Below are 20035 nucleotides of genomic sequence, written 5' to 3' on the forward strand. Positions count from 1 at the left end.
CAGCAAAGGCAAAGTGGGAGAACATCCCCACGGGCTTCGGTGCCGATGCGTCTGAAGTCGGCACCAATCAGCTATTTCGGCGCCGATGCGAATTAAGCTGGTGCCGACGTGATATTACTGTAGCTTCGGTGCCGATGTGAAATCGATTAGCTGAGTACTGCAATTTTTCCATAAATATACATTCATTCGGGAGCTTTTTCAATTTACATACAATAAAAATTCGAGCAAATATAGCAAATAATAAACGATAAAACATGTCAAATAATTATCTCAGAAGGCCGACGGCTTGTATTTGGCCCAGACAGTTTGTCCGACATGAATATATCCCGTCTTCACAAGTCCTGCATTGACTCCAAAGATCGGGCTTTCTCCAAACTCCTGGCGCAGTTTTCCGGGACCAAGACGAAACTCGCGGAGCTTCTTCAACGGTTGCATGTCCTTGTCCTTGGTTCCAGTTTCTGGGTTGACGGTGGTGAGAATGCATCTGGTACACGGCTTGAAACACTGCATTTCAACATCGCCGATACGTAGATCAAGCCATTTGTCTTCATCCCATGCGGCACAGTCGTCTACAACGATACATGGACGGAAGTTGATTGAGGAGACATTTTGATCGAGCTTTGAGTTGAGGTCATCCAGAGAAGCTTGGCTTGTAATCATGTAGGGAGCCAGGTCGGCGTAGGCGGTCTGAAACTTTTTTGAAATGTTTTCCCGATAAAAACAGGGTTTTAGAGTGAAAAATAGGTTAAAATAATCGTTGCAGATTTACGCAATTCGTGTGCTCCCCGAGGAGCAGCAGTTTTTGGCTAAAATACTCCGTTTTGAATAAGAAAAAAAAATTGTATTTTGCTACTTGAAACCACATCAAGAATTTTTCGCAGGAAATATCAAAATTCTTTGAAATTTCATTTAAAAAATGTGTGAAGTTTCAAATTCTACTACTGGAAAATGTCTGGAATTGTGCAATTTCTACGGTAAAAAAAATCTTGAAAATGATAATTCTGATAATTTTACCCATTATGCTCAAACATTTCCTTTCATTAGGTTTTTTGTTGACAAATTCGGCAATTCGGCAAATTGCCGGATTGCCGATTTGCCGGAAATTTTGATTTTTGGCAAATTGCCGATTTGTTGTTTCAATTTGTCGGAAATTTTTAGAGGGATGTTTTATAAGACCCCTGTGTCTGTTTGGAATTTTTATTTGTCATTTTGCCGGTTTGCCGATTTGCCGGAAGAATTGTTTGCACTCCTAATATATACGAAAAATCCAAAATTTCCAACATTGTTACACAAAAAGAATCGTGGCAAAAACAAGAATTTTAGCCAAAAGATGTTTACCAAAAGCCTCCTCGTGGAGTACACAGGCTGTGCGTAAATCGGAAACCCCTTACTCACATCATCGATTCTCTTGGGAACTTCATTATTCCACCATCCTTCTTCCGTTTTGCAAGTTCTCTCTGTGAACAATCCAGTATCGTACATGATCACACGAGTTCCAGGTTCCTCCAGCACATTCGAGAAGAATTCAGCCACCGCATCTCCACAGTCATAGCCATCAGTACGAAGATCCACGTGAAGGCTGTAAATGGTGAAGATGTGAATAAGAACCCCGAAAATTTTAAAGCTACAATCCACTGCGTAAATCCTTATTTGCCTTCACATCCTCAATCTTGAACTGAGCATCTTCCCTGCCTGGATAGGAGACTCGAACAATTCCATCTTTAATCAAAGTCTCGATCAGAACCATTTGTGGCTTTGTTCGGGCAGTGTAGAACTTTCCGTCACTATTGATAACCAGGAAATGTCGGTCCAAATATTCTCCCAACCTTGGGCCAAATGGGGTGCATCGATATTGGAAGACCTACAATTATTGGTAATTTATTGTGTTAAACTCATTAAAATTAATACCTCTTTTCCCTTGCAAGACTTGATCGGATACAGATGAAGACTCTTGATTCGGCCGACTGGAACCCATTCAGCTTTTGGCTTTGAATACTTTTTCACCAAACCTTTCAGTGCCAGGAAAGCCTGAAACATTGAAATTGTGATAGCTGAATTCAATGTGGGTGGCAAACGGTTTTTTCCGGCAAATTAGAAAATTGCCGGAATTGAGAACTTCCAGCAAATCGGCAAATCAGAGAATCGCCGGAATTAAACATTTTGCCGATTTGCCGAATTTGCCGGAAAAACAGCAATTGCCGAAAATTTTTGGCAAATAGTGGTGTTGCACATTTTTTTTTGGACATTTCAGAATTTCAATTTCAATCGGCAAAATTGTACGCGTCCTATAAATGTTACTACATCAATTTTGAAAAATAAGCAAATTCCATGAAAATATCTAGAAAAACGGAAAAAATTTCAAAAAGGCACAGTTTTGAGTTTCCGTCTTGTAAAAAATCCCTCTAAAAACTTTCGGCAAAATTTCCGGTTTAAAGGCAAATCGATAATTTGTTGAAAATAAAAATTTCTGGGAAACCAATTGAAAAATTCCGTCTATTTGCCGATTTGCCGAATTCACACCCGCTGAGCTAAATATTAGAAAGATAAATCAATATAACTTACTGTCCACGAGAAGAACGACGTTCCAAGTATTCCAAAAATCACTTTTCGGTCCTCATACAGTGTGTTCATTGTTGGTAAACTGAAAAAAGTGAAATTAGGCCTAAAATGATGATACTGACGCGAATGAAAGAATGATAATAATGATAAGAAACGGCGATGTTTGATTAATACATTCAGAACTAGTCAAAGAACTAGTTTTAAATGAAAAAAAAAACTTTCCTAACAACGGTTAGTAATAGTTTGAAATAGAGTTGTTGGCCAGAGAATTTTGAAAAATTGATTCATTAGCAGGCGAGAACCGCAAAAATTCAATTATACGCGGGCAGATCAGAAAATGTAGATCAAAACTATGTTTGTTGGGGGGAGAGCAAATATGCGTAGATCAAAAGTTAATTTTATACGATCGACGTCGTAACAAAATTTAAGACCACTTTAACGTATTTTCCTAGTGATTATTTTACTGGGGACCGTGTTAAATATTTTTAGTCTAATTTTTACCCTAACACTTACTATGAGCAGTTCAAATTGTAGCCAGATGTCTATTTAACAAATCTGCATAGTTTCAGAAAACAGCTAGTTTTCAACTGGCAGATATTACCTAGAACACGTTCCATATTTTAAGTCATTATTTGTAAAAACAGTTCAGTGAATAACGTCCAGTTGGTAGGCTGTGTTGCAAATTCTGTCAACTTCATAATTTTGAGAAAATTAATTTTAAAAAACTAAAAAAAACAAAGCTAAAACGTTTTAAAAATGTCACGTTTCACGCTAAGGAACATGTTTTCTCGAATTTACGTTAGAAAATCCACATTTAGAAAAACACGTAAAAATTTTTTTTCATTTCACAGTCACTCAGTCAAGCGGACAACAAGGATCTGGAGCCGGAAAACAGACGATAAGTAGGCAGGTAGGTAAGTAGGTATGCTAGGGCTATTATACAACAAAATGGAAATAGTATTAGATGGAAACAATGTTTGCGTTTGAACACTAAATCTATTGGAAAAAGAAAATAATAATGGATAATTTTTGAAGTGACAGAGCATTGGTAAGACGTGCACGAAAACAAAATTGATAATGACCAGATTGGATTTACCAACTTATTAGATAGGGGAAAAGAATCCCTAGTAAAAATTCACTAGGAAAGACGTTAAAGTAGTCTTGGATTTTGTTGCGACGTCGATCGTAAAAAATTTTGATCTACACTTATTGATCTGGCCGCGTAAAGTCGTATTTGTGCCATTCTCGCTTGAAAGGCTGTGAAAGGCAAGAATTCAACCTTTTTCAACCTTTATTGGCATTTTGTATTTTCCCCATTTTGCCCCTCTACGATCATAAAATAACGTTTTTGTCTAGACCAATGGTATAGTAGTAGCATATTCACACGACGTTAAACGGAATAGAGTTTGTGGGTGTTTCACTTAAATAGATTGAAAAAATGGTCCAAAACATAATTAATGTGACTTCTCAAAAACTTCCAAAAATGTTCTAGAGCTTAGAAATTTTTGAGAAGCCTCATTATGAAATTCGGTGGTTTTAATTCAGTTTTAGTCTTTTGAGCAAAATATCTACAAATTCTGTTCTTTTTTTAAAGTAGTCTTGGACTTTGAAACGAGACCTCTGTTAAAATAGATTTCAAAATCGATTTTTGGTGAGCCCATTCAGCATAAATGCGCCCTCATTTAAAGTCGTAGTAGTAAAATAAATACGTGTATAAAAGTATAAAAGCATAAATAAATCTTAAAATTATTCGGAATTTCAGCTAAATTCCCAATCATTAGTTTGAGTTTAGCTTTACTTTTACTTCTAGACACATAACTAGCATGATTTTTTCTTTCCTTGTTTTAGTGACATCGCGGGCACTCCTCGAAACTAGGTCCGCAGAGTGAGCGTCGGTGTTTGCGGACACAGTCACCCTCTCTCCCACCTCTACACACTCACACCTTTGATTCATTCAAACAGTGCCCCCTCCCCCCGTGAGCAATCGTTTTAATGATATTTTGCAGCTGAAAAATGAACGCAAACGTAACTGTCGACGATGCCATAAGCAATGTGAATGTGAGTTTTTAAAATAAAAAAAAGCAAACATACCAGATGTTTTGCAGCTTCTCGACACCCTCGCCATACCCGATGATTTACCCGATATTGAGGCGAGAGCTCTTCCCTTGCTCTATAGGTTTGTAGCGAAACTGAAAGAAGAAAACAAATTCAAAAATTATTTTCAGATCAAACTTCGACACAAACTTCGAAGATCGTAGTGCATTTGTGACGGGAATTGCCAAGTACAGTGAGGAAGCCACCAGGCATGCACAATTTGTGAGTTAATCGATAAAGTGTGGACAGGAAATTAGTCAACAGAAAATTATTACAGAATGACATGCTTTCTGAAGGATTGCAACATGCTGCAAATATGTACACTTGGAGATGTTGTTCGAGAGCAGTTCCAATGGCAAAGTCGAATGATCAGCCGAATCGAACGGAAATCAATGAGATGGTTGTGGAAGTTTTGAAGCCAGAAGTCAGCAAGCTCGGCAGTTTTATGCGATTTACGGTAGGTTAAATTAATTCCAAATTTGGAGTTTAAAATGACAAAAAATAATCGAAAATATTGAAACTTCAGACATTTTCGCATATGAAATTTGAAATTTATTTACCAAGCATTTTTACACAAAAAAAAAAGTTGGAAAATATGATTATTTCATACATTTCACCTGGACAGTTCGGAACTTCATTTATAGGAAATTTGAAATTCCAAGCATTTTTACACGAAAAATTAAATAATTTTACCAATTTTCAACTGAAAACTTCCATATAGGCAGACTTTTTTATACCGAAAATTGGTAAATACTTTTTTACCATAGTAGATAGTTTTTATTTTTACTATAACAACCAATTCCTGAAAAAGTTTTTAAAAAATCCTGGCTAAAAAACTTTTAAAAAGTATATTTTAATAACGATCTTCAATATATATATCAAAGTTTTGGCAAAATGCCAAAATAATATTTTGAAAGTGTCTCACATTTTTGAGTAGAAACATAATTAGAATATAGAATATTTGACCGTTTTCCAAAAACATTATCTTTAATTAGAAAGTATTTTCGAACTATTTTGACCTTCCGAAGTGTTATATCCAGAACAGGGCTGGGACTTTTTCGTTTTCGCGTTTTCGTTTTTTCGTTATTTTCGGGGTTTTGACGAAAATGTTCGAAAAACGAAAATAAAACGACTTTATTTAATTCTGGTATTTTTTCCACTTTCTTTCGAACTTTCGCCGAAATTTTGCTCTCCGGTGTGGATAGTATTGAAAAATCAATTATTTTCTTCTAAGACTCAGTACTGAAGATTAACTTTAAAAACAAAAAAGGCAACAGTTTTCAGTTTTGGATAACAATTAAAATACTCTTTTGCGTAACAATAGATTCATTCATTTTAAGACAGGACGTTTCTTTGTTTTGAGCTCCAATGTTGGGCTATCTTATTGAATGCACCGAATTTGGCTAAAAATTCATTCAAGCAACAAGTAAAACATATTTCCACAGTATCTAATAAATTTTTGATGATTTTTGAAAAATTAAAGCTTGTTGTTTCTTCAATTCAAAAGTTCAAAACACAATTTCAGATGAAAAATAGAGTTACAGTAGAATCCTTATGTTCGAAAAGGGCTTCAAGTTCTATGGCCTATAAGCACTAATAGAGAATATACGGTAGTTTGTGAAAAGTTTTCGAATAAAAATTTTGAAAAATACGAGCTTTTGAGAAAATTTAAAGAAATGTCGCATATTTCGACCCCTACGAATTTAAACAAAATTAAAACATAAAAAATGTCGAAAAAGAAATTTTTTTGGTCGACTTCCAAAACAGGGGTGTGCGGCAAATCTCAAAATTTGCCGAGCTCGGCAAATTCGGCAAATTCGGCAAATTTGCCGAGCTCGGCAAACGGCAAATTCGGCAAATTTGCCGAGCTCGGCAAACGGCAAATTCGGCAAATTGGCCGAGCTCGGCAAACGGCAAATTCGGCAAATTTGGCAAATTTGCCGAGCTCGGCAAACGGCAAATTCGGCAAATTTGCCGAGCTCGGCAAACGGCAAATTCGGCAAATTCGGCAAATTTGCCGAGCTCGGCAAACGGCAAATTCGGCAAATTCGGCAAATTTGCTGCACACCCCTGTTCCAAAATTATGAGTGGCAAAAACTGAGTAATTGCCACTTTTTGACAGTAAATAAAAATTGTTCAAAAAATTTTTGAAAAGTTTTATCATGATATTTGGTCATTATGGGACTAAAGGAGTGGGTTTTAACAATTTACCCACTGGCACTACTCCACCTTTAATGAGCAAAGTACGTCAATGAGAGAGAGGTAAATGAGTACTTGCCACCAAAAAAGCTTTCGAGGCAACATATGGCCTAAAAACTGTAAGTCCAGTTGTAGATTTGAAACAGTGCTATTTTCGTGTTCGTTTTTGTTTTCGTGTTTTAAAACGAACATTTTCGTTTTCGGTTTCGAAAATGAGATTTCGAAAAAGTCCCAGCCCTGATCCAGAAGCCTCTTTTTACAACCACATTTGCCAATTTGAGATGCAATCGCCTAGTTACAGTGGTGACCGAAATAAAATATGCGTTTTATAACTCACAAACTAGGAACTTTGAAAAGAAAATTTCAAATAACAAACTGGTGCCTAAAATGTCTTCTACATGCTGAAAATGTTTCATGATCCAAAAATATTGAAGGACAAAAGATACAGCGGCCAACACGTCGCAGGTTCATTTTTGGCCTTTTCACTTGAAACGCCTATAACTCAAGAATGATGAGTTTTCATGAAGAAGCTTTGGTGGTGAAATAGTTTGCAACTCATTTTCTATTGAATTTATTTTTTTTAAACCAGCAACATAGAGCTGAAAATTAACGCATACGTTTTTCAACCCACTGCTTACTCGGCTTTTTGAAAATCTGGTCATATTGCACAAAACAATATTTGAGCATATATTTTTAATAACGAATGTTGTAGTTACATTTTGTTTAGATTTGAACTGAAAAACTGATTTTAAAAAAATTTAATCACCATTTTTAAAACGTTTCTCATGAAAACTTTTCATTTTGAGGTACAGATGTTTCGAGAAAAATGGTGAAAAAAAGACTTGCAAGGTGTCGGTTGATGTATCTCTTGACTACAAAATTTTGAAATGTTAAAGCTTGTGTAATCATGTAGACAACGTGCTAAGCAACAGTTCATTAGCAGAATTAGCCTAAAAAGTTTGCAAAAATGCATACACTTATTTTTTTTTCAGTTGACCGCAATTCAAAGATTCTGCGAAGAAGTTCGACGGCTGTGCCATTCAGAAAAACGCCGAGATTTCGTATCCGAAGCCTACCTGCTCACCCTCGGAAGATTCATAAACATGTTCGCAGTGCTCGACGAGCTGAAAAATATGAAGGCTTCGATTAAAAATGATTTTTCGACGTTCAGAAGGTATGTAAATAGTCTCAAAACATTTTTTTAAAATGAAGTTTCAAACAATTTATTTCAGAGCTTCACAATTCCTTACAGCCATGTCTGATACTCAAGCTGTTCACGACATGCAGAATTTGAGTATGTTCCTGGCGACGCAGAATAAGATTAAGGATGATTTGAAATTGCAAATGAAAACGGTAAGCAGGGGGGTTGGGCTCTGAGCTCGAAATTGAAAAAAAAAATCAAATAAAGTTGCAAAAAATTTCTAGTCTACAGACCAGATTTTCACTGTTTTTGTATAAATCACAAATATCAGATATTGAAAATTTTGTTCTGTATTTGCCAATAGTAATAAAAACGCATGCTCTGGCTGGCGCTCGACAATTTTTTTTAGTAATTCCGAGACCTTCTGGGCAGATGATTCAATTTTTCTAGAATATTGAAAATTATTGATCGTCGTTACCCATTTTTCTAAAATTATTTTCCAGAAATTTTCAAATTTTAATAGTTTCCAAAAGCGTCCAAATTTTAATTTTCCTAGTAATTTTCAGATTTTTCCAGAACCTTCCAGAAATTTTTAAAATTTACCAAAAATTATTAGAACTTTGTAGAAGTTTTCAAAAATCCCTTTTAGATATTTATAGTCAGAAAGTTTGAATTGCCTGCCGAAAATGTTCCTCACAATCAGAAAATTCAAATTTCCCGCCGTGGTGGTCCCGCAATTTTGTTCCAGTTTTCCAATTTTATGCCATTTTTTTTCCAGATCGAAGGATATGAAGAGCTACTGTGTGACGTTGTCAACATATGTGCTCATATGTATGAGCATCAGCTGTACCTGTCTCCAAATGAAAAGCACATGTTTGTGAAGGTCATCGCATTCTCACTATTTCTGATGGATGGTGATGCTGCCAACGTGGCAAAACTCGATCAGAAGAAGCGGTTGAGCATTTCAAGGCTCGATAAAATATTCAAAACGCTTGAAGTTGTTCCATTGTACGGAGATATGCAAATTCAACCGTTTGCGTTTGTGAGAAGAAGCTCACATTATGAGCCGAGTAAATGGCCGTTGAGTGATAAAGAATGTAAGTGTCTATAAAAAAATAAAAACATTAAAATTAGTGTTAAAATATATAAAATCACTTTTTTTATTTGAAAATAACATCCAGGTTAGCCGGAAATTTTTTTTTGAAGTAAAAAAATCTGTTCAAAAACTGGAAAAACCACAGTAAAAAAATTCAAACTTCTTCTCGAGGAGTACACGAATTGCGTAAATCGAGTTTTGAAAAAAAAATTGCTGAAATTTTTTAAAACTCCATATTTTCAGCTGACCGATGCCACGTGAACATTGTCGAAAAAGTCCAATCAATTCGCTCGGACCATGAAAGCTACGTCACCCAATTCGCGAAAATCAACAATGAAGTTGCGATTTGTGATCGACCTGGAAACGATTCAGAGAACCGAGAGATCACCTCACTGGCCTTATCCGGTATTCAACTACTCTGCCAATGGTCGTGTGCAGTCGTCGAGACGATTAGTTGGAAGCTTTTGAACCCGACGAATCCCAAAGATAATCGAGAATGTCCTGAAAATGCGGAAGAGTATGAACGAGCCACGCGGTACAACTACTCGCCAGCCGAGAAAACTGCACTAATTCAAATCATTGCAATGATCAAAGGCCTCCAGTCAATGTTGGGAAAAACCGAGTCGGACATGTCGAATTCGACGAGAAAATGCGTTTACGTTGAGCTTCAGGCGTTCATCCATCACACAATCAACGAGCCACTTCAGAAAGCGGTAAAACATAAGAAGGACTTGCTCGCGAGCATCTTGCAGTCTGTGAAGGACTCGATTTCTGACGCCGGAAACGAGCTGAACCGGATGACGGATGTGAAGGGAAAGAAGAAATCATCTGCCCCGAAAGGAGACTCTGCAAACTCTTCATCGTCGGATATCAGAATCCCGAGACGAACAGCTGCTCCTGGGAGCACACAACTGTATATGGCAAGAACTCAGCTCGAGTCGTTGATCTCTGACAAGCTGTGCGGTGGGAAGAAGATTCTTCGGAAGGAGCTCGACTCAAAGACTATCGAGAAGATTTCAGTTTTTCTGCGAAAATCGGCCCATTGGCCGGCCCTTTTCAGGCTCTCAGATTCGATGACCGAGGCCGGAGAGTTGAGTCAGCTGTGGTTCCGTGAATTCTATCTGGAAATGACGATGGGTCAGCGGATACAGTTTCCGATTGAGATGTCGATGCCGTGGATTTTGACTGATTATATTCTCTCGTGCAATGAGCCGTCTCTTATCGAATCGGCGCTCTATCAGTTGGATCTCTACAATGATGCTGCACAATACTCGCTTTTCAACTTCAACAAGCAATTTCTCTACGACGAAGTGGAAGCTGAAGTCAACTTGTGCTTTGATCAATTTGTCTATAAGCTCTCCGAAATGGTATTCACCCACTATAAACAGCTCGCGTCGTGTATGCTTCTCGATAAGCGGTTCAAAGCTGAAATTCTCCGATCTGGAACAATGATCCGATCACCGTCTGCGGCCAGATTCGAAAGTCTTCTTCAGCAGCGACACGTTCAGCTTTTAGGAAGATCCGTCGATTTGAACAGAGTCGTCTCGCAGAGAGTCAATATGGCTCTGCTAAAAGCACTTGATGCAGCAATCTGGAAATTCGAAAGCGAGCCGCTCTCCTCAATTGTGGAGCTCGATATGCTCATCGACACCAATCGTCTCTGCCATACACTTCTCTCTGACGTTCTGCACTCGATAGCTCCGTTCGATGATCTCTTCCAGGAAGCGAATCACGCTGTCAACTCACCACACGGGCGAATTACGCTTCACGTCTTCTGGGAGCTCAACTACGACTTTGTGCCGAATTTTGTGTATAATGGATCCACTCACCGATTCGTACGGGCTCGCCACGTGTTCCGTAAGACTCCGGCTAGGGAGAAGCCGCCACAAGTCGGTCAGGTATACTATTGGGGATCCAAATCTCTGATGGCCGCTTTTATGAACATTTGCAACGCGTATAGTCAATGCATCGGAACACAACATCTCAAAGCGATCACTCGACTTCTGCATTATCAAGGAATCGCTGTCATCCTCGACGAGCTGCTGAAAATGACGAATCGCCTGCTCAATGATAAAATCCGTCGGCACGTGAGAAACGTGTTCAATATGATGCCGAAAGTGTGCAAGCTGCCGAGGTCGGATTACGGTAGCAATGCACTCTTACAGTACTATGTGCATCATTTGGAGGCTGTTGGGAAGTACCCGGAGCTCAAGTCGGAGTTTTGTCAGGATCTTCGAGAACTCGGAAATATGATTGTGTTCTGTCAGCAGTTGGAAGTGGCTCTTGGACAGGAAGAGGCACATGATTTGTTCCTCGCCGCAGCATACACTGGCACTGTTCCGCAGCCACCAGCAAGGAGTACGGTTTTTGAAAGAACGGCCGTGTCGATTTACGCAGCTCGTGTTCTTTTCGGGGAGTACACGAGCTGCGTAAATCGACACACGGCTATGATGGACGGCTATTCTTCAAGCTCTAATTACTGGAAAAAAAAACAAAAAATGCTCATTTCGTTTCCGGAAAATGCCAAGATAAAACCAAAAAAAATCTAAAATTATTAATATATTTTTCAGACGCGCAAGAGCAGATGAAGCAGCTGGCAAAACTGGAAGACAAGTACTCGAGAATCCATTTGACCGAGATAATCGACAAAATCAGTCCGGATGACGGCCAGGCGGCGATTGCAAAAGACGCCGAGCTGATGACAAAGGAGCGACTGTGCTGTGGATTGAATGCCTTTGAGAACTTTTTGGTTCGAATTAAGCAAATGCTCGCAGCTGACGATGTTCGTTTTCTTTTTTTGTCGCGCTTTTAGAATGTCCAAAATTTAAATAAAAAATCTTTCCAGATCTGGACTGGCGGCTACCCTACAAACGGTGTATTCTGGATTGACGAATGTGTCGAGTGGTACCGTGTCTATTCAGCTCTACAGTTCTTCTTGTGCCAACCGACGCGCGATGATAATGAAGTTTATGCAGAGTAAGTGAGAAAATGACCGAGTTCTTTTTTGCAGAGAGTAAAAATAAAATGCCGATAAGCGGCGAAAAAGTTCTCAACGTTTGTTGCTTCTGCTTCTCGGACGATCCTCGACGCTGCGAGTTTTCGATTTGTCTTGTCTGCTTCTTGGGCGCTCCCGATCGTCACGACTCTTACGATCCTTACGTTCTTCGCTACGATCATCACGGCTTCGACGGCTACACGATTTATCATCACGATCCTTGCGGCTACGGTCACGATCACGGTCACGGTCACGATCCTCACGGTCCTGTCGGCTTCTCTCACGATCTTTGCGGCTTCTGTCCTCCCGCTCCTTGCGACTACGCTCACGTTCACGATCTTCACGATCCTTGCGACTTCTGTCCTCTCGCTCTTTTCTACTTCTCTCTCGATCACGATCCTCACGATCCTTACGGCTTCGTTCACGATCACGATCCTCACGATCCTTGCGGCTTCTCGAACGATCCTTGTCGGAGCGAGTTTTGTCTCGATCCACACTCTTCTGATGGCTCTTGCGCGGGCTTCTGCTCTTCTCACCGCCACGAGATCTGTCACGCTCCCGATCCTGACGGCTTCTGCTTCTCTCCTCTCTACGTTTCAAGCTGCGATCTTTGGATCTATCCACGTCTTCCGTTCTTCTTCTGAAATTCAGTTTAGTTTTTTTCGAGAATTTTTCTGCAAAAAGCTGACCTATCCTCTTCATCGCGTCTCCTGTCATCATCACTAGGTGGACCATACGGTGGAGGTGGTCCATGCATAGAACTAGGAGATTGGCGCTGAAATTGAAAATTGCTGGAATTGAAAATGTTTTTGAAGAGAGCATTTCCAAGTAATGTTAAAAATGACTTACGCGACTTCTCGGACGTCTCTCATCTCTCGCCTGAAATTTTTTCAATATTTTAAATTTTCAAATACTTCTGATAAACTCACTGGATGTTTTCTCGGCTCGGCGAATGGTGCGTCGGCACGCATTTTGAGGAAGAGCATGAGCATAAGCACGAATAGAACCAGAGACGTTATAGCTGTATTGATGAGCAACATGAATGTGCTCGGCGGGATTTTCTTATCAAAGTCGAGGCTTGCAGCCGTTGGAGATGCTGCTGCTGCTGCTCGTTTAACTTTATCTTCAGTGCTGGAGCCGGGTGGGGGAGCGGGAGCACTGCCTGCCCTGCCTTTAGGAGCCTGAAAATTGAATCATTACTTTTAGAAATATTGGGAAGAAAAAAATGATTTTCGTTGGTCCACCGGGCTTCCAGTCTTAGTCCTACTTCAAATAGAAGAGTGAACGGCCACGTGTCGATTTACGCTGCTCGTTTACTCGGCGAGGAGAAGTGTGCATTTAAATCCCAACATACCGTCGCAGTGATCGGGAAGAGAAGGCATCCGGCGGTGACCGTGGAAGCTGCCGCGACGGCGCACAAAATGAGTCCCAACTTGGACGAGAACATTGATGGTTTGGCGGCAAGCAGGAAAAGAACTCCGATTGAAATTGCAGAAATCAGTGTTAGACTCATCGAAACGTACGCCCACACATGACCATCTTTAAATGAATCGTTTGCATGGGCGAACAACACGAGTTGTATCAGAAATACAAAATAATTCGCCTGAAATTATGCTTTTTTTTTTGATTTGTTTTTTCGAAAGTTTGACAGAAATTTGTCAAAATTTGACAGAAAGTTGTAGAACTATGACAAAAAGTGCAAAAATTTGACAGAAAGTTGTGACATTTTGACAAAAACTGTGACAGAAAGTTGTCAAATTTAGACAGAAAGTTGTCAAACATTGACAGAATGTTGTCAAACTTTGACAGAAACTTACAAGAACTGCGCACAGCGGATGGACGTAACGCCAGTTTTTCACCTCATCGAACGCCATCAAACTTGAGAAAACATGGGAATAAATCGATTTTATTGATTTTTTATTGTGAAAGTTGTTTTGCTGAGGGCAGCGACGTGGATTTAAAAAACAAATTTATTCTTTGATGTTACGTAAAAATTCACAAATTAATTTGAATAATCAGAATAAATTAAATAACTTTTTTCCTACAGAGAACTGTTCGGCGACTCGTTGCAATGGGGAGGCCTAACACTGATCACATTACTGGGACAACATCGAAGATTTGAAGTGCTCGATTTCTGCTATCACCTGCACAGAGTTAACAAAGCTGACGGCAAAGATGAAGTTATCAGTGGAATTGTGGGTTTTTTTTCTGAGCAATTTTTTGGAGAAAATCTTAAAATTTTGGACTCAATTTTTTAGAATTTTTTAGTTTTTCTAAAATTTCCAGATTTAGCTCTTTAAATGTTCGTTGTTTTAGGTTTTTCATGGAATTTCTCTCTGTTTTAAAACAAGATTTCCCGATTTTTTGCATAATTTTTTGTTTCATAATTTGATTTAATTTTTTGGCTTCTGTATTTTTGCAGTTTTTTGTTCGATTTATCACAGAATTCGAAAAATATGAAATTAATATTTTCCGATTTTCAGAATTAGTTTTGTTATCTTTATGACTTTTAGATTTGCCAACTTATCAGAAATTTGGAAAATCCAAAAAATTGTTTTTCGATATTTTTTCGAGATTTTTATTTTAGACTTTTCAAATAAATTTCAATAAAAATTGAAATTTCCGATTTAAAAAATCTAAACCTAAAAAATGTCAAGTTAACGTACGAGGAAAAATTTTCCCTCTTCTATTAAAATGATCGAGAAAATTGCTAAAAATAATAATCTTAATTGAAAAAAAATTAAAATTTCAACCAAAAGTTACCAAAACGAGCATAAAATTGTCAAAAGGTAGAATCCTAAACTCGATATAGAAAAAGCAAAAATTTGGAAAAATTTGAAATTTCGGTCCCTCAGAAAATCTGAAAATCTTCAAATTTCACTTTTTTCAGCGCCTCGCCAAAATGGTTGAACGAATCCGACGCTTCCAACTGCTCAACAATCAAATCTTCATAATCCTAGAGAACCAGCTAAACGAGAACAACGATGATCCGAACGAACGGGTTCGAGAATTCGCACCGCCCGTTCATCCAAACTATGCTAATCACGCAGCACGGCGTCAATGATCTTCTTTTGATACTTCATTTTTCAAAGGTGCTTTTACTTTATGACTTTAATTTATTGTTATTATCATTATTATCATACACTCTACCCGTCTTGCCCTGTTTCATAAATTCCCCCTCCCAATTATTCAGTTTTAAACCAAAATTGATTTTTGATTTCATTCAGTTTTCTATTGAAATGTGTGTGTGTATTTATTTAACTATTATGGACAAAAAATGTTTTCACTGTATTACAGTTTATATAATTTTAAAATCAAAAATCACGTGCTTGCTGGCTGGCCTAAATTAAATGCCCAGGGGACTAGAAAACTCCGTTTGCCAAAGCGCGGACGAGGAAAAATCCTCGGCCGTGTAATCTTCTCCGAGTTTCTGCGGGTTTTTCATAGATTTTGTTTTTGGTTTTGCCAATTTTTGTAGCTTTTTCACCAAATAAAAAATCTTGTCTATTTTCTAAAAAATATGCAAGAAAAACAGATTCGAAAAGAAAAAAATTAATGTAATATCCGAGAGGAGCCCACCGGCGAGCACTTGGTAGATGCTGTGGCTTCTTCCTTCTTTCGATTTTCTGCTTCCTCTTGATTTTCCTTATGCTCTTGTATCGTATCATGTTGCTCCACGTCCTGCTTTTCTTCATTCACCACTATAACTCGCACCTCTTGCGGATCTTGCGAACTTTCAGCTATAACCAGCTCCTCCGTCTGGCTTGGGCTCATTATATCAATCTTATTCGCATCCAGAGTCTCTGGTTCATCATCAGAATTATCTTCTTCTTCTTCATCAGCGTCTTTCTGTGTATTATCTTTTTTCTTTGCATCTTCGTTATTCTTCTTATTTTTGTCATTCTTGTCATTATCACCCTTAGCCTCCACGTCCTCTTCCTCCACCTCCTCCTCTTCGGGAGTGATTTTCTCTCCACTAACGCAGCACATCAGACAGCAGACACGAGTGGACTTTCGCGTACGGAGCAATGATCGGAAGAGCATCCAATGAACGACAGGAGTTTGAGCTGCCACGTAACTATATGGAAAAAGATATACTTCTGGATCCAGACAAAGCTCTTCTTCTTCGCTTGCGACAGAAAACAATGCTATGAACATTGCAAACAACATCGCCTGGAAATTTTTATTGTATTACGGGAACATCAAATTCTGAAAATGCGTATTGCACAATATATTTGACGCGCAAAATATCTCGTAGCGAAAACTACAGTAATTCCTTAAATGGTACTGTACCCTTTGTGTCGATTCACAAGATCGATTTTTGAAAATATTTCATTTTCAAAAAGTGACAGCGATATTCCATTTTTCTTCCGTTTCTTCGTAATACTTGCTCAAAAAAAATTCTATCGATAAATTAGACAGAAGCGATTCAGTAGTCATTTAAAGAGTTACTCTACTTTTCGCCTCGAAACATTTTGCGCGTCAAATATGTTGCGCAATACGCAATCGCAGAATTTTCAGTTGCCGTAATATAATGTGAAACAAAAAGTTTTGATATATTTGAACACTCGTAACTTTAAAAACTGGAATTTTTTTCTACAATTTTTACCCAAATTTTCCTTTTTTCAAACAAAAAAATCTCCAAATTGGTTTTTCTTTTTGCAGAATTTTAGTGGTTTTGAGGTGAAAAACCCAGTAGATTTTTATAGAGTCTTTATGAAAATCTGACAAAAAAAAGTTACTTTAAAAAAATTTTCTGCATCAAAAAAGTGTGTGTTTTTTTTTTTTTTTTTAATTGTGTTTATGTCTGTTTTATTGATAATTTTTATGGTTTTAAGGGTTTTAATTTAATTTAATTTTCTTTTTTTCCACGAAAAAAATTTCAGAAATTGGGTATTTTTTAACAGATTTTTATTGTTTTTTGGGTTGAAATGAAAACGCAGAAGCTTTTTGGAACTTCGCAATTTAAAAGAAAATCTGGAAAAAGTGCACAAAAATTGTACATTCTGGGACAATTTTTTAAATGTTTAGAGAATATCTGAAAAATTAATTGTTGTGAAAAATCGTTTGTTTTTTTCAAAAAAAATTGCTTCGAGATTAGTGTTTCCTGAATTTTAATGATATTAAGGGATTTTAAACACTTACAGCTTGAAAAACAATAGGTTTTGACACTTTATCCAGCGTAGTTGGTCCATTAGGTCCACACTTTTCCACATTATACACGGATTGTCGAGATAGATTTTTTCTTGCAAAATAAAATAGAAATGATGTGATTAGGGGAACAATAATGTCATACATGTCTACCTAAATAATTTATTTATTTTAATTTTTTAATTTTTTTTTTAATTCCAAAAAAAATATAAACTTCCGACTAACATGAAAACGGTCTGGATACTTTGGGCTGTTGGCATCAAGCACTGCAAAATAAAAGTATTCCCTGAGAAATGAATAACCAAATACGAAAATGGTCATGGCAACACATAAAATTACTTGAACCGGTCTGAAAAATGTATTTTCGTAATTTTGGTACCTAATGAGAATAGTCAAGATAGGCAAATTTAAAAATTTGGCAATAAAAAACGGAAGCCCTAAAATGTGGCTCCGCACAGTTCTTGGCGGTGGCATGTGCGGAGCCAAGTTTTTTTTAAAATTTGCCTATCTTGACTACTTTTGCTGTCTGGAGTCGAGTTTTAAAAATTAATTTTTGTAACCTAAAAAAGCCTAGAAATATGGTGAATTGTTGCTTTGTGCACTTACTCCTCGTGTAGCAATGGAATACCATAATCCGAATGTGTGGTTATCTGTTGTAGACAAAGAATTCCAATTGCCGGGGACACAACTCTATTTATCGAAGCTGCCAAGGATCTTGTGATGTATGTGGTGAAGAAAGTGTCTTGAATGTTGGCAACGGTTGAGTTGGAATCGTTAGAAAATGATCTTGAAAGATCCCTGAAATTTGGGGAATTGGGGAATTTTGTAGACGAATTTTGTGAGAAATTGGGGATGATTTTCAAAAAAAAACTTTTTGAAAACAAATTTTTTTTGAAAATTTTTTGGTTGAAAAGTTGCTTTGAAAAATTTGATTTCGCATTTGGCATCCAAAAAAATTATGGAAATTTTTGGCTCCAAAACTGTGAAAATAATTGTCTTCAAAATTTAGCTGGATTCAAATTTTGTTTTCAAATAGCCCAGTACTTTGGTAATTTCTTGAAATTTTTTTTAAAGCTGGAGTATCGCCAGAGGGGATTTTGTCTAAATACACGTATAATGATTCAAAACGACCGAATATCATAATAAAACGCTCCAAAAATTTTTAGATTTTTCCTAATTTCCGGTCAGCCAAAATTTTGAAAAATATAAGCTTTTGCGAAAATCCAAAGCAATGTCGCATGTTCCAACCCTTACAATGTTTTAATACAGATTATTAAAATAGAATTAAAACATAAAAATGTATGAAAAAACCTTTTTTTTTCAGTTGACTTCTAAAATTATGAGTGGCAAAAACTGAGCAATTGACACTTTTTGACAGTAGGTAAAAAACTTTCAAACATTTTTTGAAAAGTTTTATTATGATATTCGGTCATTTTGGCACCATTGGAGTAGTTTTTAACATAAAAATTAAAAAAATTAACCACTTTCCCCAAATCCAACTTTAAGTCATAAAAATGTTTCTGGTTGTACATAAATTGCCAGATCTTAAATGAAAAAAAACTTACGCCTGATACTCGGCAAAATGAATAGGTCCAGATAGACATGCAACAATGGAAAGGTACCATATAAAAATGAATCCAGGAAGGTGCTGCTCCCTGGTTGCTCGGCTAATCCTAATATAAATTGTCCGTGGAACATAGTACACAAATGTTGCCATTACCAGATAACATGCTGTCATGAAATACGAAGAATGATTGTATTCCAAATTTAGATTTATTCCATTCTCCCTTTTTAAAAGATAAAAACTGTAAGGATTGGTATAGATCTCATCCACGTTGCTTGAGCTCGCAGTCTGAAAAAAAAGAAGTTTTTCCATATTTTTTGAAATTGGAAGGGAAAATTGGATTTAAAAAATACTTACATCATTTTTAGTTGTGTAATTTTTAACAAGTTCCAAAAGTTTTTCAACATCAAGTCCCGAGGATGAATTTGAGTCGATTGTTCTGAAAAATTGTCGAAAAAATGGAAAGCTGGCAAAAAATTCTGCGAAGTGTCCAGCAGAAAACATATTATACATATACATTGAATGAAAATCAAAATGCAATACTCTAAACTTTTCTTTTAATTTTCAGACAGATTTTGGTAATTTACCGAGTATCCCAGAAATGTCAAAATATGAAAATTTTAAAACGTTTCAATAAAATCGACTTTCAAAAATTTTTTTTTGATTTTCCCAACAAGCTTTATAAAATGCTTCAGAAATCAAGAAATTGAGTTTTTATTTCAAAATCTAATTCTATATGAAAAACTCACATATTAATGAAAAACTCTGTCGAGTTGTCCGAATTTAGCAACAGGTCTTCAATTTGTGACATCACTGTCAGAATTTGTTAAGGAAAATTGAAAGAAAATTTCAAAGCTGGTTAGAGACTCCATATTTCCAGGTGCTTTTCCGGAGTGTCATAAGAGTTAATTAAAAAATAGCAAATGTTAAGTGCGAAGACTCTGCTGTGGTTTAGACGTTGGCTTAGATGATCGAAAATCACCAATATATGGGAGGAGCTTATTATTGATTTTTAATATCGATTTTTATGTTTGTTAGTTGTGTTTGAATTTATTTGGTAAATGTTTTTGACCAAAGTACAAAACTTTTTAAATTTTTGTTCCAAATTGAACAAGCCTACATTCCTACATTTCTCTTTAGATCAAAAAGTTGGAATAAGATATAAAAGATTTAAATTAAAATTTTTTATCAAATTTTTCAAAAAAAATCCAATAATTAGGTAGAAGCATACATATT

The 20035-nt window shown here is 37.0% G+C and overlaps 4 protein-coding genes across 5 annotated transcripts; 1 reads left to right on the forward strand and 3 right to left on the reverse strand.

Annotated features, from left to right (window-relative positions):
- Positions 1-164: 164 nt before the first annotated feature.
- On the reverse strand, positions 165-2646 carry F56A11.5 (MOSC domain-containing protein). 2 transcript variants are annotated; one of them, NM_001307585.4, is made up of 5 exons: positions 2563-2646; positions 1909-2028; positions 1629-1861; positions 1396-1579; positions 165-693 (listed from the first exon to the last, which is right to left on the reverse strand). In NM_001307585.4, exons 1-5 carry the CDS (start codon positions 2629-2631, stop codon positions 271-273), a joined length of 1029 nt encoding a protein of 342 aa, NP_001294514.1. In that variant the 5' UTR covers positions 2632-2646; the 3' UTR covers positions 165-270. The 2 variants fall into 2 exon arrangements, with proteins under 2 accessions (NP_001294514.1, NP_499948.1); NM_067547.6 differs by having other exon boundaries at positions 166-687; positions 2563-2641.
- Positions 2647-4565: 1919 nt separating this feature from the next.
- On the forward strand, positions 4566-15374 carry gex-2 (Cytoplasmic FMR1-interacting protein homolog). Its single transcript, NM_067548.5, has 12 exons — positions 4566-4617; positions 4665-4735; positions 4785-4875; positions 4931-5110; positions 7845-8026; positions 8085-8205; positions 8772-9090; positions 9333-11447; positions 11660-11871; positions 11935-12065; positions 14132-14279; positions 14975-15374. The coding sequence occupies exons 1-12, from the start codon at positions 4573-4575 to the stop codon at positions 15146-15148; spliced, it is 3789 nt and encodes a 1262-aa protein (NP_499949.2). The 5' UTR covers positions 4566-4572; the 3' UTR covers positions 15149-15374.
- Positions 12043-14027, reverse strand: F56A11.6 (uncharacterized protein). The gene is made up of 6 exons (NM_067549.5): positions 13902-14027; positions 13439-13687; positions 13014-13265; positions 12934-12963; positions 12774-12859; positions 12043-12724 (listed from the first exon to the last, which is right to left on the reverse strand). Exons 1-6 carry the CDS (start codon positions 13956-13958, stop codon positions 12139-12141), a joined length of 1260 nt encoding a protein of 419 aa, NP_499950.3. The 5' UTR covers positions 13959-14027; the 3' UTR covers positions 12043-12138.
- Positions 15375-15636: 262 nt separating the features above from the next.
- Positions 15637-19626, reverse strand: C18H7.12 (RGS domain-containing protein; the record flags this gene model as incomplete). Its single annotated transcript, NM_001268294.4, has 7 exons — positions 19549-19626; positions 19157-19238; positions 18801-19087; positions 17842-18033; positions 17461-17584; positions 17230-17388; positions 15637-16257 (listed from the first exon to the last, which is right to left on the reverse strand). Exons 1-7 carry the CDS (start codon positions 19608-19610, stop codon positions 15637-15639), a joined length of 1527 nt encoding a protein of 508 aa, NP_001255223.2. The 5' UTR covers positions 19611-19626.
- Between the last annotated feature and the right edge of the window lie 409 nt (positions 19627-20035).

This window comes from Caenorhabditis elegans, chromosome IV, assembly GCF_000002985.6.
Source record: "Caenorhabditis elegans chromosome IV".
In the NCBI taxonomy this organism is placed as follows: Eukaryota; Metazoa; Nematoda; class Chromadorea; order Rhabditida; family Rhabditidae; genus Caenorhabditis; species Caenorhabditis elegans.